At 43.7% G+C, this 15,345-nt stretch overlaps 2 protein-coding genes across 22 annotated transcripts in view; one reads left to right on the top strand and one right to left on the bottom strand.

Annotated features, from left to right (window-relative positions):
• The window catches only part of MYL10 (myosin light chain 10), a 166,057-nt gene that overhangs the window by 148,994 nt on the left and 1,718 nt on the right, over nucleotides 1-15,345 (top strand). The window lies entirely within an intron of this gene.
• Nucleotides 1,646-15,345, bottom strand: part of COL26A1 (collagen type XXVI alpha 1 chain) — a 200,071-nt gene continuing 186,371 nt past the window's right edge. For 10 of the 14 annotated variants that reach the window (XM_072882109.1, XM_072882107.1, XM_072882108.1 and 7 more), the window contains 4 exons: nucleotides 12,822-12,866; nucleotides 11,373-11,417; nucleotides 10,246-10,330; nucleotides 1,646-6,857 (listed from right to left, as the gene is read on the bottom strand). In XM_072882109.1, the coding sequence (XP_072738210.1) occupies nucleotides 6,685-6,857; nucleotides 10,246-10,330; nucleotides 11,373-11,417; nucleotides 12,822-12,866 (348 nt within the window). In that variant the 3' untranslated portion in view covers nucleotides 1,646-6,684. The remainder of the gene's footprint in view (nucleotides 6,858-10,245; nucleotides 10,331-11,372; nucleotides 11,418-12,821; nucleotides 12,867-15,345) is intronic. The other 4 variants (XM_072882099.1, XM_072882103.1, XM_072882105.1 and 1 more) reach the window with 4 other exon arrangements.

The following is a 15,345-nucleotide window of genomic DNA, read 5'->3' as shown; positions in this document are numbered from 1 at the left end:
GCTGTGATTACAATCAGTGGCCATAACGGCCCAGAGACCAACATGGGCCTGATGCTAACTTGGTGCTTGGCAGGCCAGCACAGCCACAAATGTCCCAAGAAATTAATTTAGTGTTTTATCCAGCAACTCCCAATCTGTATAGTAGTGATTAACAGAACTGCCTTCCCTCAGAGGACTTTTTGCAAGGATAAATATCAGAGTTGGAGGTGTTAGGACACAAAAACCAAGATACATACACCCTGAGAGACCTAGAGAAGCGCTGCATGGGGAAGTTTGGCGTCAAGTAACCTTGAGTATGTCCTCATCAGTGATGCAAAAAAAAAAAAAAAGCTGTATGAAGCAGAGGCCTTGACACTGCGGACGTTTCCCCGTGTTTACCAGACTTAGCCTTTGCTACAATGTTGGTATCTGCATATCTGCAGTGTAATCTGATCAGCAGGGGAAAAAAAATGGCTGTGATTGATTGATTTACATCTCTCTTGTTTTCATTAGGATATAAAAAACAAGTTCAGAAACCAGAACTGTCACGTCTCTGGCAGGAACAGCCCAGGTCCTCTCCTACAGCCAAGGCTCACGCAGAGTAAAGCCTCCCTTTGCAAACACAGAGGTAGTTGCATCTAAATGGGTAGTTGTTCCTGTCATAGGAGGGTTAAAAAACCAAAAAGTCCCTGACCACATCCTCTTCTAACAGTTTGAAGTGTCACATGAGGTGATGACTCTGGGGGTCTCCCATAAGCCCAGAGGCAAATTCAGAGAAAGTGCAAGTGGGCAAGCATTAGCAGCTGCTGGCGGAGGCAGATGCCCAGGAGGTACCGGGGATTGCAGGGAGGGGGCCTGGGCAGCTGTTGCTCTCTTCGATTAGCCAACGCGACTTCCTGGAACTGTAAGGAAACTTATGAGGAAGTGAGGCAAGTTGCAAATAACAACAGATTTTAATTTATGCTCTCAAGCGTTGCAGAATTCCCTCTCTGGCTTGTTCCCCCGTCACCCAGTCTGCTGCAGCCAACCTGTCCTCAGAGTGCCCGAGCTCAGCCGAGGGAGAGCTGGGATCCCCGTATCTGTACTGACGTAAAACTCCGGCAGGAACAGGAGGGCTGTTGCTGCAGGAAGAGGCTGCCATATCCAGGTAGTGCCTCGCTCTGCAATGCAAAGCAAGATGCTCAAAGTTGACATTGCTTGGAGGCTTGCCTAGACTGCTTTAGGAATTAAACGCCTCACCACGAAGGCAGGATATGCCCCTGTATTTGGTTAGCGTGGCTGGGAATGCAGAGTAGTGACTAAGTGCATCCTGCAGACACATCTATCTCAAACATCTGAGATGGCAGTCGTGCTTGCTGAAGCAGTCTAGCCGATATCTGCAGAAGTCAGTTCTGTTGTGGGCAAGGAAACTGTCAGATTTGGCTTTAGCTAATGAGGGCCCTTTTTGCCCCTCCACCCCATGAAGATGATCAGAAGCAGGGTCTTTATGCACAATCTTGGTTTTTAAGAGACCTGCAAACATATAGTCCGAGAAAGTTGAGATGGCAGGATAGAAAAACAGATGCCCTAATTTCAGGACACAGTTTGCTTGAACTTGCTCTGAACTCTGTAAATACAGGACACCTGACATCGTATTCATTTACAGTATGTTTATTTCTCAGTGCATTACATGAAAGGTCTTTGGTATTTGTGGGTTCTTGAATACTGTTCCCACTCTGCTCTGTAAGAAAATGCTGAATACAAAACATTCCATATACAGTAACAAAACCCATAGCAAATAAAGAGAAATAGATATTTTGAACAATAACATAGCAATATGAAAACAGATAAGTAACCATGCAAGAGGTGGAACAAACAGGTTGTGTTTACAACAAACATTAGAGCCTGCCATAAATGAGTTCATCGTGTCAGATGAGATTTATTCTTGCTCTAAGTTAAGAAATTACACATGATTGCAACATACTGCGTATGGCTGCCCTATAAAAGACCAAATGGTTGTAAAGCGTATTACAATGAGAGAAGCTGGGACTATTTGCACACATAAGAAACACACTGATATAAATAAAAAAATACTGTGTAAAATAACTAGTGAAAAAGTTAACATTTCCTTCTATGGATGGGAATGTGCTTTGTGAACAATTATAGCACCTTTGAATTGCTTGGTTTCAATGCAATCACAGAAACTGCAAGTAGTTTAAACCCCTGTACCACCGAACACCAGAATGGAATGTAATCTCGAATAAAACAGAAGCTGTAAACATGGAGGATAATGGACTTCCAATAACTTGTGTCAAGAAGTAATTCCAGAAGCTGATTGTCTTTTAGAAGCCTTTGTCACAGTGGTCGGGTTCCTACATCAAAACAGTTCATTGCAGAGACTGGGAGTGGACCCCAATCCCAGAGCCGAACTCTCAGAAAGCTGCTTGTGAGCCCTATGCTCTGCTCCACTGAAAGCAGCACCAGCCCGTGCTGGCTGAAGATCTGGATCTGATTCTTATGGCCTGTTCCTTTGAAAGTTGATGGCAAAATTACTGTGGAGTTTGGTGGGAGCAGGTGAGGGCTCTTCTCTCTAGTTTATTCCTATTTCCCTGGGTTGCTATCAATTCTTTACAGTAAGTGCAAATTAGATACTCTGGAGAGAAGCATTCTCCGCCTCCCAGGAGTACCAGATTGCTGGTGAACATCAGGGTGTGCGAATTGCAAAGGTTTTTGGTTGTGCAACGTGCTGCTGCTGCTTCTGGTTAGCTCAAGGCAAGGAAAATGCGTTACTACTACCAGAACTGATCCAAGTCAAAAACACAGTGGAGCTCAAAGAAACATTAAGAATTTCAAAAAAGTCTTAGGGAAAAAAAAAAAGGAAAAGAACACACTATGGTATTGCACAGTATGCATGTAAGATAAAGCACTAAACATTTCAATTAAAATATATGTCTAAATGAGCACGCAGTCAAAATAAATCCACTCTCTAAGTTACATAGACATGGCAAGATGCATTAGATGCCCTGGCTACAATGAACCTTAGTATCCTGCCTGAGATGGAAAACATGGTTGGAGTGGTTGGCTTAGTCATGAATGTCATTAATGTCAGCATGTGAGGCTGTGCTCACCTTTAAAACATAATTAAACGTGGACAGCACAACAGCGTGGTCCAACCCTTTGGTAAGTAGAGAGGAAAGAAACCCCAGCTGAGGGAGAAAGTCCATTTGCTATAATGCTACTGTCACCCAAATTAAAGATACAGTACCGCATAAGAGAGAGATGTAGCTAAATAAAGCAAGAAGTGTGGGGAGAAAAAAATTACATAGCTCATACAGAAATCTGGAAAAGTCAATAATTACAATGGTTGCAATCCAAACCTAACCAGTCTTTTGACAATTGACTTGCCAGGATTCATTGCAAACAACTACCATTAAATTTCCTTTCATCTTGCCAGTAATTTGTTTTAAATAATTTAAAATCCAAAATCCTAGTCAATATGAATTACTTGAAGAGAGCACTCATCAAGCTAATGCAATAGCTTTGAATTCAGGACGACAAACTTGGAGGAAGACAAATTTCTCTTTCAATGCAGCATGAAGGCTCCAAAACATCACGGAAGTGAAAATGGCCTCATTGACTCCCTCTTCCCCAAATTCAACCCTGTAGCTACAGGACCAATGAAACCGAATTTTGCCATTTCCCTTTTTAAAGATTGCTTTGGTTTAGTTTAGTTCCTGAAACTGCCCTGAGGACACTTTCTTAACATGGCAAGCGACTGCAGCTAGCACCAGCCTGCTCCGTGTACATGTTTAGACTGACCTGGGATTTCTCCTCAGCCTTCAGGGCCTGATTTTCCAACACCTGTTGGTAGGCATAAGGGGTTAATGCCTGGAAGCCACCAGCTATGTCTTGTAATGTCCATGTGATCAAGACCAAGATGGTCCTGATTCAACACGTAGGTAAATTAAGTACTTCTCAATTCCTACACAGTAATCAGCCTGTAAATGGGGAAACATCTTTTTTTTTTTTTTTTTTGCGCATTTAATTCTTAAGCGGAAAGATTATTCCAAGAACATATCAGTTCGTATCAGAACGTATCAGTGGCTGCACCATGCTTAGCTGTCCACCAACAGAGCAGTTGCCCTCACAGCAGTGAATGGAGGGACACGGGCTGCTGTACAGCACTTCAGTCACTTACTTGCTAAAGGTTGAAAAGCTGACCTGTTTGTATTTGTGACTGGTTTTAGGCTGAGAGCTGGTTGCCAGCCTTCTTTAAGACACTGATTTAATTCAGCATAATTTATATACGTACTGTCATTAGAGTTAGCACTGGATTTAGAGTTAGTGCTGAATTTGAAACTAAGATGCATTCAAGAGACTTTATTTCATTCTCTCAAAAGGATTATGAATACAGGATGACTTCTTGAGGTCAGTAACCTGCTTGGGCAGTTTTACTTGTTTTCTTGTCTTCTGACTATATGGTGCTCCAGCTGTAATTCAGAGTACAGGCAGGCAGAGGAATGCTGGAGCCCAAAGCATCACCTCTTGGCAAAACTCTGCATTCACTTCAAGCATTGGAGTCTTAGGGAAAGAGGGCACCTGATCGTACCTCACCTTCAACTCCCCAAACTTTTGTAATGCTTTGGGCTTGTTTCTTTGGAACGTCCAAAGCAAAACTTGAGCATACGGAAGTACAACCTGAACTACATGGGTTGACTGCTGAGTGAGCTCCACCACTGGCCAAGCAGCACGAGGATGCAAAAGCAGGGCAAGTAAATGCATTTAGTGCAGCCTCCAAGCCGGCTTAAACCGAGGCTGTTTATTATTTAGCTGTATAGCAGTGAAAAGCTTCTGCACGAGGACAAGTTGCTGGTGCTTGCTCAGCATCAACTTACGCCATTTCACCTGTTTGGGATGGATAGTTGGATTTCTAAAGAACAGGCCAAATGAAGACAGATAGTGAATTCAGCCATCCTGAAGTAGCCTGTAACCTGTTCATTTCTGAAAATATAATGTTCCTCAGAGGAAAGACTCGGATGTTCTGATGTCTCTGTTGGTCTACCATGTTTACAATGTATATGGAAAGTTTATTTAATGGGTGGCTAATGTTGGGCTGGCAGAGCTTCTTCATTTTAAGCCTCATTTCCAGTGTACCACATGCTTCTGGTTTTGCCTTAGGAAGACCACTTTGGGTGACAAGGGTTGCTGAATACATGGACCATACAGTTGTTGGTCTTTGCAACAGCTTTTGACAGAAATATTGTAGCAGCACAGTTTGCCTTTTTCAGATAGCTGTATCTTGCACTAGGAACCAGATAGACTGTGACCGATTTACCTGACTTATGCCATAAAATCACAAACACACACTCAATTTGCTCACTTTCGTCCTGGGCTGAATTTGAAAACTGTCAGAACGGCGTATGTGCGGGGGTGTGTGTGTGTGGGGGGGTGGGGGTGGTTAAAAAAGCATTACAAAATAGTACCATCGGTTCCTCCAGATCGGTTCTTCTTTTCACCCTCTCTCACAAGAATCACTGTCTACATGAATGACATCACCTTGTCCGATTTGGTTTGCACAGCAGGTGTAGTGATTCATTTGTCACTGAAGGGCAGGTTCAACTTCTTAACCCTGGAAGCTGGGACTTCCCCCCAAACAACAAGTTATTGCAAAAAGTAAAACAACTTTGTATTTAACTCCCAGTGCAAGATAAGCTCTTGACAAGACTCTAATCCCTTAGGCTGTGGTTTGCTACTACACTGTCTCCAGATTCAAATGGCAAGGATTTACTCACAAGATAGAAACAAAACAGTGTGAAAACATTTTTCCTTATTGATGTAGGATTAAGAAACAATTGCAAAATATCCTTTTCTGTGACTAGTTATTGCTACTACTTAATTATCTCTGGATGTATGCACAAGCTGAACACAATATGGGAAAATTCTTGCACAATTCCATCATATCTCATACAAACTGCTCTGTATTTTCACAGAAACAGTCTAATCTCACTGAAGACAGACAGAAAGCCGATGTTACCATGAACATTTGCATCAAAAGTACTTGCTTAGCCAACCATGAATAGAAATAATGCCGCTCACATGCAATTAGCAACATGAAAAGCCAAGATTTTGATGCTAAAGTCCAAAGAGTAACCTGAATTTTCAGAGTAACACTTTTAAATGTTCTTTGAATTTTCCAATTTGTTCTTTGCTTAAAAGAAATCCTTGCAGGTCATGCTTTAATGGCCTATGGAAGTGGTATCTTCACCTGGAAGTCAGCATAACACCACCACATGACATAAAAGCGGATGCCACCAACTACACCAAATGGACAAGGCTAAGGCTTGGCTCTGAGTCTAGATGGGATTGATTGTCTCAGCCAGTTAAGCAGTGCTTTAACTGAATAACTTTCAAGGGCAGTGAGGAAACAAGGGGAGGATTAAACTCTTGAGACACAGTCAGGAGGTGTTATTTCTGTAGACAGCTTCTGAGGATACCTGCCATCTGGTATTCCAAAGGCAAAACAACAAAATCAAGAAAAATGTTCATAAGACCCTCTCTGAGCTATGGATAAGACATTCCCTGCAATAAGGGCGTAGTGTTGGCCGGGTAAGGAAACCCAGTTGCCAACACTGCAGCCTCCTACCCACTTCATTTGCACTCTGCAATTAAGCACTGGGATACTGTATCTTTAACTGGTGAACAGGCACGGAGAACACACAGATGCTCCTACTTCATCCGATTGCTTCTCCTTTTGGCTTCACCGTCATCCAGCAGTGAAGAGAGGATCTGGTAGGCCTGTGGCTGCTGGGGTCCTCCACGTTTGATCTTGATGCTGGTTCGCAGAGGGGAGCCCGGGATCACGTCTTGTCCAGAGCCTGGCTCAATGGAAGATAAAGAGTCTGTAAGGAGAGAAAGTCACGGGAGAGCGCTATTTAAAAGGGGAGGCTAAGGAGAGAGTAAACGGGCCCTTCTGAATGATACCTCTTCTGGAAGAAGTGTCGTCCCTCCTGTTGTCTTTCCATCCAGCAAGCAATTGTGGAGCTACATGTTTGCTGCCATCACACTACTCCTGTATCTCGGCTCTGTCTAAACTCTTTGGGGTAAGTACTCTTACTGCACGTGGCCCAGCAGGTCCTGTTCTCATTTGTAATTCCATTTATAAAGCGCTGCTCTTTTATTGATTATAATTTTGCCTGGGCTATAGCTGCTACTCAGCATTGCCCACAGACTCCTGTTACTGAAAGATGAGGCCAAGTGGTCACTGGGAAGTGATGCTCCTGGGGATTTAAGTACCATTTCACTCCTTGTAAAGGAGGACATTTTGAGGCACTGAAAAGCTTGAACAAAAGGATTGATCCACCCTAGGCTACAGCCAAATTAGCAATAAAGCTGGGAATAAATATTAGCTGTCCATTCTCCCAGCATGCCTCACGGTAACACACACCTCCTCTTCCTACGGCATCCTGCCCTACAAAGCTAAATATACATTTGCCTACGGCCACTCTTCTGTTTTCCCAGCAGTCAGCAACAGATGCTGATAACTCGATGCTGCCTCATCATTTTTAATGCCTCAGTTTCTTCTTCCTTTTGCCTTCAGAGATGGATGTTTGCTTGTTTCCCTGCCAAGAGTCCAACCTCACAAGCCAGACACCCAGCCTTGGTTTAATCCCACAAGGCAGCTTTTCTGTTTCAAGTGAGCGTTTGGCTGCCCGAGAATTTGTGCTGTGTTTGCTGGAAGTAAACACTGCCAAACAATTTGGGCTTTCGTGTGTCCTGCTGGGCTGCTCTCTGCAGTTTGCTAGGCCAGATAATCTCGAACTGCCCTCCCATCGCAGAGAATAGGTTTGTTTGCTGGTATGTTTTGCCTTGTTGCTTGGGTGGCTGTGGTTTTGGAAACCACACTGAATGTGAAGTTTCTTGGGAAAATGAGAGCATGCGATTGGCATTTCTGCGTGGGTCTTTAAAGCTGGGCTGACTCGGGCTGCCCAGGAACCTGTGGTAAAATCCTTAACACCTACGGTGGGAACATGACCAGATAGTTGGTGCTGGGTGATTTAAACCTGTGTGGTGCCTTCAGTGCAGGGAGGACTGTGCTCAAGGATATTCTGTTTTGTTATTTTGTGTCTTTTTCTTTTGTTTTTTTTTTTAGCCATATACACATAAAGAGATGAACATAATTGCACAAGGAAAAAATGCCTTACTTTCCAAGTTCTCTTTCTAAACAGTATTTTTGTAGGGCTTAAAATATGTCTTAAGTTAAAGAATGGAACTATCTCAAAAGCACAGAGTAAAAATATAATTATCTATACTGTTATTGGATAAAAAAGGAAGTATTTATATAAAGTCATACAATATAGGTGTTTAAATATGGCCTTAACTACACTGTACAATTAAACCCCATCCATTTTTCTGATGCAGTTACACTGGTATAGAAGTACACATGGGTATAAATAACTCGCCTCCATCCCAAGCAATAACAGAAAATACATTTATGTCAGTAAAAATGGTTTGCCAAAATGACCGTTTCAAAATAACAGCAGCGCATGCCTTCTTGCTGCTCTATTGCCAAACAGACAACGTATAAAATAGATAAACTAAGCAGTTCTGCCGGGGCAAAGTTGTGTGAATCCCCCAGTCCAAGCCCCAGTATCGATACAAGCTTCCTGAAGAGCTGACGTCTTGCTTTATACCAGTATAAATGAAGGTACAAAGTAAAAGATAATAGAGGGCCAGGCCCTGGGTCCTGTAAATACACTGCACTGTGCTTATGGACTGGGTTCCCCCCTTCCCCTCTTGCCCAGAGAACATACCGGCTGCTCATGGACTGCTGCTTAGGTAATCTAATGGGCATCTTCCTGGTACCTCCACCATCTCAAAGCAAAGCAGCATAAAAACATCTCTTCCTGCCCTTGGTGTATAAAATCCAATGAAAATATGAAGCAAAGTAGGATTAATGCAGAGGTAAGGTCAGGGTGACTGTGGTTAAATCATGGGTTCGTGATTCATGATTTCCCGAAAAGCTTAAGCTGTTGCTGCCTATTGCTTCTGGAAATAGTACTTTGGGCCTCTAAAAGACACACGTCCATTGAACAAGAGCAGCTTTGAGACCCAAGCCAGTTCAGCCATATAACGGAGCACCGTGCACTGACGCTGTTTTGGCTTTGAAGTGCCCAGCGGCATTTTCATTTTAGCACTGCACTGGCTCCAGAAGGAGCTTGTGGGCTCTTGAAGCATGCTGCCTTACTGCACGGGAATAGGTGCACTTTCAGTCACTTGCTTAGGAACTGCTGGACATTTTAGCTATTTAGCATTTCATGGGCTAAATCAATATCCAAAGGCCGCTTCATAATAAAAGTGGATGTCAATCTGAAGGAAGGTGTGAGCAGCTTGCTTTACAAGTGAGGCCAGGAATGAGGTGCCATGTGTCAAGAAAGAAAAGTGCTATGAGACTTGGTTAAAAAATGCTCATCTCGGTGCCAAGGAACAGGCCTGCTTCTCACAGGCTGGGATAGTAGAGCTCTACTGTGTTTCTGAAAGGGGAGAAATTGGCACAGCAACTTTTGACAGCTGTGAGAGAATTGATCCTCAGGTACCCCAAAGGGAGAAGTCTGATCTGTGATGATTGCACAAGCCCATACTCTGGTTAAGGGAAGAAAACACCCATTAAGGGATGATGCCACACACCGTACCAGTCATGCTAAAGAGACTCAACAGAAAACTGAAAATCTATCTGAACAAAGAACACGTGAGACCTTCTTTAAATCTGATTGTGAAAATAGGTTATATGTAAGTTATAATCACAAGACGTTCAGGGATCACTGGTTTTCGGAGTAACGTGTAGCACTGTCTGGGCTTTCTCTGTAAAATACAGTGCTGCACAAGGCAAGGGCCTCAGTGGTGTTAAAGTCACTTGGAAGACACTATTAACAGGATTAAATGATCTGGCCTAAAGACTTGAGCAAGCAGCTCCCTGGGAAGCTGGTAGATGATCTGTGCCACGTGGCTTGAGCCGCTGCTCGTGACTTGGCTGAATTGTAATAAAAATTATTGTGGGGGTCACTTCACCTGCTACTGTAAAGCCAGAGTAACTAGTGCAGTTGGTGGAAGCGCTAGGTCCTCAACAGTTCTAAGCATCCTTTAAGTCATGTTGGGTACCTAGTTTTGAAAACCTGGCTTAAATAGATACTAGACAGAGAGTTTAGGAGACTGGGAGGATGTTTAACCATCAAGCAGCTGCCTGAACAGAGCCCCCAGTTGTCTAGAACAGAAAACCTTAGCGACGCTTACCATGAATTCCTATCATGTGCTCAAGAATTAATACCCTCTCAGCTAAAATCTTCAGAGCTTCTCGAAGTTGTTGAACACCTTCCCCCTGCAAGAAGGAAAAGAAAACTAACATTGGTATATGTTGCAGAATAGGCTTCTTGTTCATAACGTTGCCTCCATAACGCCAAACTATACAGTGTGAATGTTTAAAAAAGAAAAGCTGTAAAAGGGGAGATAAGTTGCAAGGGTTAAGTAGGAATGCAGGAGAAATCCCTATGTAAAGAAAAATCTCCTCAGTTATACCCCATGTTTGCAGAGCCTCTGACCCAAAGCCAAGCCTTTCAGTTTGGTTCCTGCTTCTGCAGTAGGCCAAACCCAGGGTGTATATTCCTGTCAAACCTTTATAATGTGAAGCTTATGTTAACAACTATGCTGAACTACCTGGAGAACAGGTTTTGCTTTCATCTGACATTTACTCTGAACATCAGTGAGTTCTGGGCTTTCTCTTTGTTGGTACACCAGGAAACCGGGACGTGTGGCTAGCACCCTCTTGTTGCTCCCTTATAAACTGGAACAGTGGCATGCAAGCCCATCCTGGTGAGCTTCACCCTGCCTCTCGCAGAGCTCCTAGCTGGGCCACATGCTGCCTGAAGCCTGTCCACATGCTTTCACGTACACTCAAGCTGTAGTTTGTTGCCCCCATTGCCTTAGATATGGGCTTGAAGGGACAGATAGATGCTGGGAAGTCTTTTAGGGTGGGAGAGCAGAGATGTGAGAACTCCAACTCTCTCTGCACACACAGTTTGATCTCTTCTGGGATTCTGTCCCTGAGTTGTGGGAGGGACAGCGGGGGAGTAATTCCCTACCTTGTAGCAGCTCTGTGTGGCAGAACAACCACTGGGCTGAGGAGGTGTTCAGAGAGCAGGGCGAGAAGGGCAACTGACAACGTGGCTGAGGAAACCTCAAAGACCAGGTTTTCTAGCATGTATTAAGATCAAACCCAAGGTTCAAATAATCTCTTGCTCTGCACTTTTAACTGTGGACAGGGCCCTTTGCCCTCCACAAAGCAGCCTGCCAAAGGGAATATGGTTGAAGCACAGTAAAGAGACAAAAAGGAAAGTAAAACAACAGTAGAAATACATGCTTACATCAGCACCTTTGTCACCTTCCTCACCCTTCTTGCCTGGTTCACCCTAAACAGACAAGAAACAGAAATTTGTTTTCATGTGACTGAGGACCCTGTCCAGGATGACTTGCGTCCCTTCCCTCCAAAGGAACAAATTAAAGGCAGAAGCGTTTCACCAGCAGAAAACAAACTGACTTTCTGGCACTTCATGCCAAGGGCCAAAGTGCTCTCGTGAGCTCTGTCCTGGCTCCCACCAGCTTCCCAGGAGGTCATCACCATTTCTAACACTGATAGACTTGGCCAGGAGTGGCCGAGCTGCAGGAGGGGGCTGGCTGCTGTGGCCTGGGCCCACAAGACGACTATATACATCTCATGTCAATGAGCAATGCTTTTATCTCACACTGAGATGAAAAATACTGTTTTCTCTTCCCCAAACATGCACATGTTCATGTTTGATTTAGAACATAAAATCCTCCATTCTGCTTTCATTAATTAGTCACATCACTTTCCGCCTCTGAAGATGCTCATTAAGCTTTTCTTGAACATCCCTATGTGCTGTGAACATTGGTCTGATGTTTCCCCCCTATAACCAGGAAGTTCTGCATTTCTCAAAGAACAGATGACATGGAGAGATTAAACCACAGGCTAAACATAAAACAAGGGAAAGGGCTAACAAACTGGTGAATAAAATAGAGCGGAAATGCCTGGGCTCCTCAAACTTGTTGGACATCCCTGAGATACTTGCAAAGCAGGGCTGGGTATGGGAGGAAGGACTGAAGAAAAGATTGTGCGAATAGTACAAAACAACGATGAGGTGGAGTTAAGGAAGAGAGAAGAGAAACCTCCTAGAGGACCTAGGACCTCCGTGAATGCTGCCAGCCAAAAAACCCCAACTTGCTCCACTAGCTCACTTTCAGCCAACCTTCATCTCCACCCGTTTGTTTGCACCCTAGCCATATGTGCCAGTGCGCATCTGTTCAGGTACTGCCACGAAGTCATCTGGAGACATCTCTTAATCTCATTAAAGGGTTTCCAGCTCAGCTTGGCAGACCAAGGTGCAAGAGGGAGTTGAGAGCAGCTGATGTACTTTGGGTTGTTTAACAGTGCCCGCCTTTGGGCTCCGGTAGTGCCAGGAACCTCACAGGGCAGGGAGAGGGCTCCTGTCTGCCAAGGTTTGGCTAGTGGGGATCTGCAAGCAAAGCACGTCTCCTCCGTTCGCATGACGCCTTCCTGATCACGGCATTTCAGCACTATGCTTAACGTGCAGGAAGACTATGTTTCATTTGCAGAGGAATACGTTAAGGTGAGGGTGCCCTATTGAACAAATGTCTAAGCTGGAGACAGTTGACCTAAGCATTGCATCTGAGAGAGCTGGCTGAACCAGCTGCAGTCCAGCTAGGTGGTATTTACGGTGCCAGGCAGGCACCAAACCCACCTGAGTCTTGCACACACCCGCAAGTACATCACTTACAGGAAATCCCTTAATGCCCCTCTCTCCAGTCAGACCTGCTTGCCCCTGTTGGAAATAAAGTAAGTGTCATTAGGAGATATTTTTCCATTTGACAAGAACATAGTGTAATTTTTACTAGTGGAATTAAGATGGTTTAATGAAAAACCTTACACTTGGGATAATATGAAAAAATTCCTTTCCCTTGACATTATCACTTAGAGACAGCAAAAGGGGGTCATGGTTTTCTGTCAAGTATCAGCTCCAAATCCCATCACACTTTGGAGCAGTTTGGTTCGATACAGAGCTACTCAGCTCAGTACCCTCTCAGTAAGACGATTAGCAATTTTTTGAACTTTACAGCAGTCAGTTACATTATACCAGGAAGGAATTTGGCTGGAGATTTGTATCTATCTTACAAAGATACCGCATTCTTCTCTCTAGTAAAACTGATGGGCTGATGCTGCCCCAGACAGCAAACAGAGCCCAGGACTCCCACAGAGCACTGATTTAATCTGCCTCCTGCTCCACACACACATCCCTGCGTTAACCCCAACAGCTACTGATCAAAACACATGTACGATATTTTGGTCGGTTTGTTTCTTTTGCCTCCTGTGGTAATTTTCACATTGTTCTCAGTGGGGATTTTGGGGTTGGGTTTTTTTTGTTGTTGTTTTGAACAGAAACATTTTGAAATGGTACGTGTTGGTTTGGGGCGGAATGAAATGCCATCGAACTGAGCATCTTTTTTCCCCCTGTTTTCCTCTGCAGCGTTGGTTTCTGACCCCGGAGCATGCTGGGACAGGGCAGAATCCCTGACCAGAAGAACAGTTATAGATTATTTCATGAGAAAGCAGGAGCTGGGGAAGAAGCAGCAAAATTTAAAAGCATCTTTAGAAATCCATTGATGAAACAGCCACATGTTTAACCTGGCTCTTCTCCCCTAGACATACACAGAAACAAACCCAACCTTTTTTCCCCAAAAAACTACCTAGCTGGCGGCAGCTTTTTGTAGTATTTGCCAGAAAGGGAGAGCTGCTTTGTTATTGTGTCCATCAAACTGCTGCTTTGTATAAAAAACCAATGGGCCTTGGGCATCTAAAAAACATTACTAAGGAGAGCTGCGCAGTGCTGGGTGAGCAGCTAGCCAGCGCTAAAGGTCCATATCGACACGAAGAGCGCTGGGAGGGAGGCCCAATTTGTCAGGTGCTCTGAGCATCTTCAAAGGCAAATACTTGGATTCTGCAGTGGAGGGAGTAAGGCCTGTGAAAAAGCATAGGCAAGCGGCAAATCACAGAGAGGAGACATAACAACGCACTCAAAATACATAAACAGACTGTTCTCTATGTCCAGGGGGAACAGGAGAGGATGTTATCAGCTTAAAGGGGATGAAAGGATATTTAGGCTGGATGTTAGAAATATCTTTTATCCCAGGCCCTCACTAGCTGTACCTCTGAAGCCTGCCTGGAGATGATGTGGTGTATCCCTCCCTGGCACTGTTTAAGAAGATGAACAGAGGCTGATTGTGAGCGCCACACATGTAGATGTGCCATCCAGGGGATGCGCTCAGACTGCTTCAGGTCTCTTCTACATCTGTTCTCTCTGAGATTAAGCAGGAAGAATGTATAATAACATTTTCTCAAATCTCAATAGATATTGTAAACCCTCCTCTTCTTTTCTTTGCAGCTGCACAGCTCCTCCGCTCTGTGTAAAGCTAGCTCTAATTTGTATCCACCAAACCCAAAATTGCAGCATGTAGTTGTCAAAACCAGCATTCAAATCCACACTCACAAAAGACAAAAAGCACGCAGAACATCCTACAGAAATTCTGCCAGAAAAAGCAATCGGCTTCACTTTCCACGCTAACAGAGCAAGGACAGGAACTAGAATTTTTTTTTTTTCTATTTAACAAGACATTCTGATATTTGAAAATCTCGTTTGTCCCAAACCTAGAAGAGGAGTTACAGTTCTGAATATCTAACAAGGAGGGAACAAAATCAAAGTCTAAAGGATTTGTCTGTACCGAATGGACACAGTGCAACAAAGCTTTTGTTTCAAAATAAGTGTGGTCTTAGCAATATGGTCAACCACAAACTAAAGCAAAATATTAAATGAATCATTGAGGAAGAGCTCTTACCAGTTTCCTGGATGGAAATGTGACGCTTTGCCATATACCATGCCTTTTTTTTTTTTTTTTAACTGAAAATTAACATTTAATGGCGATGAGCTGTAGTCAGTAACCTGTGCTGAAATCTCATCGGTTAAGGTTTTGTCTCTATCAGAATCTTAAATTCTAGTCCCAGAAATACATCAGTCTGTAATCTATTAGTAAAGCCAATACATGCCCAAAGTGTCTGACCTGCACAAGGAAACTGTTATTAAAATTTTACTTACAGTCACTTAAAATGGTCTCTGTCTTTCAGGGAGCCACAAGTGATTTCTTACGTAAGAACAGGGACCAAGCACCCAAAACAATGTGCAAAGATACTAAAATAAAACAGAGCTTTTAAAAAGCATATGTGCTCCATCCTCAGATATCCACTGCTCC

Source organism: Ciconia boyciana, chromosome 17 (assembly GCF_034638445.1).
Source record: "Ciconia boyciana chromosome 17, ASM3463844v1, whole genome shotgun sequence".
NCBI lineage: Eukaryota > Metazoa > Chordata > Aves > Ciconiiformes > Ciconiidae > Ciconia > Ciconia boyciana.
The sequence above is the reverse complement of the archived record's forward strand: the minus strand, read 5'-3'. Positions and strand labels throughout refer to the sequence as shown.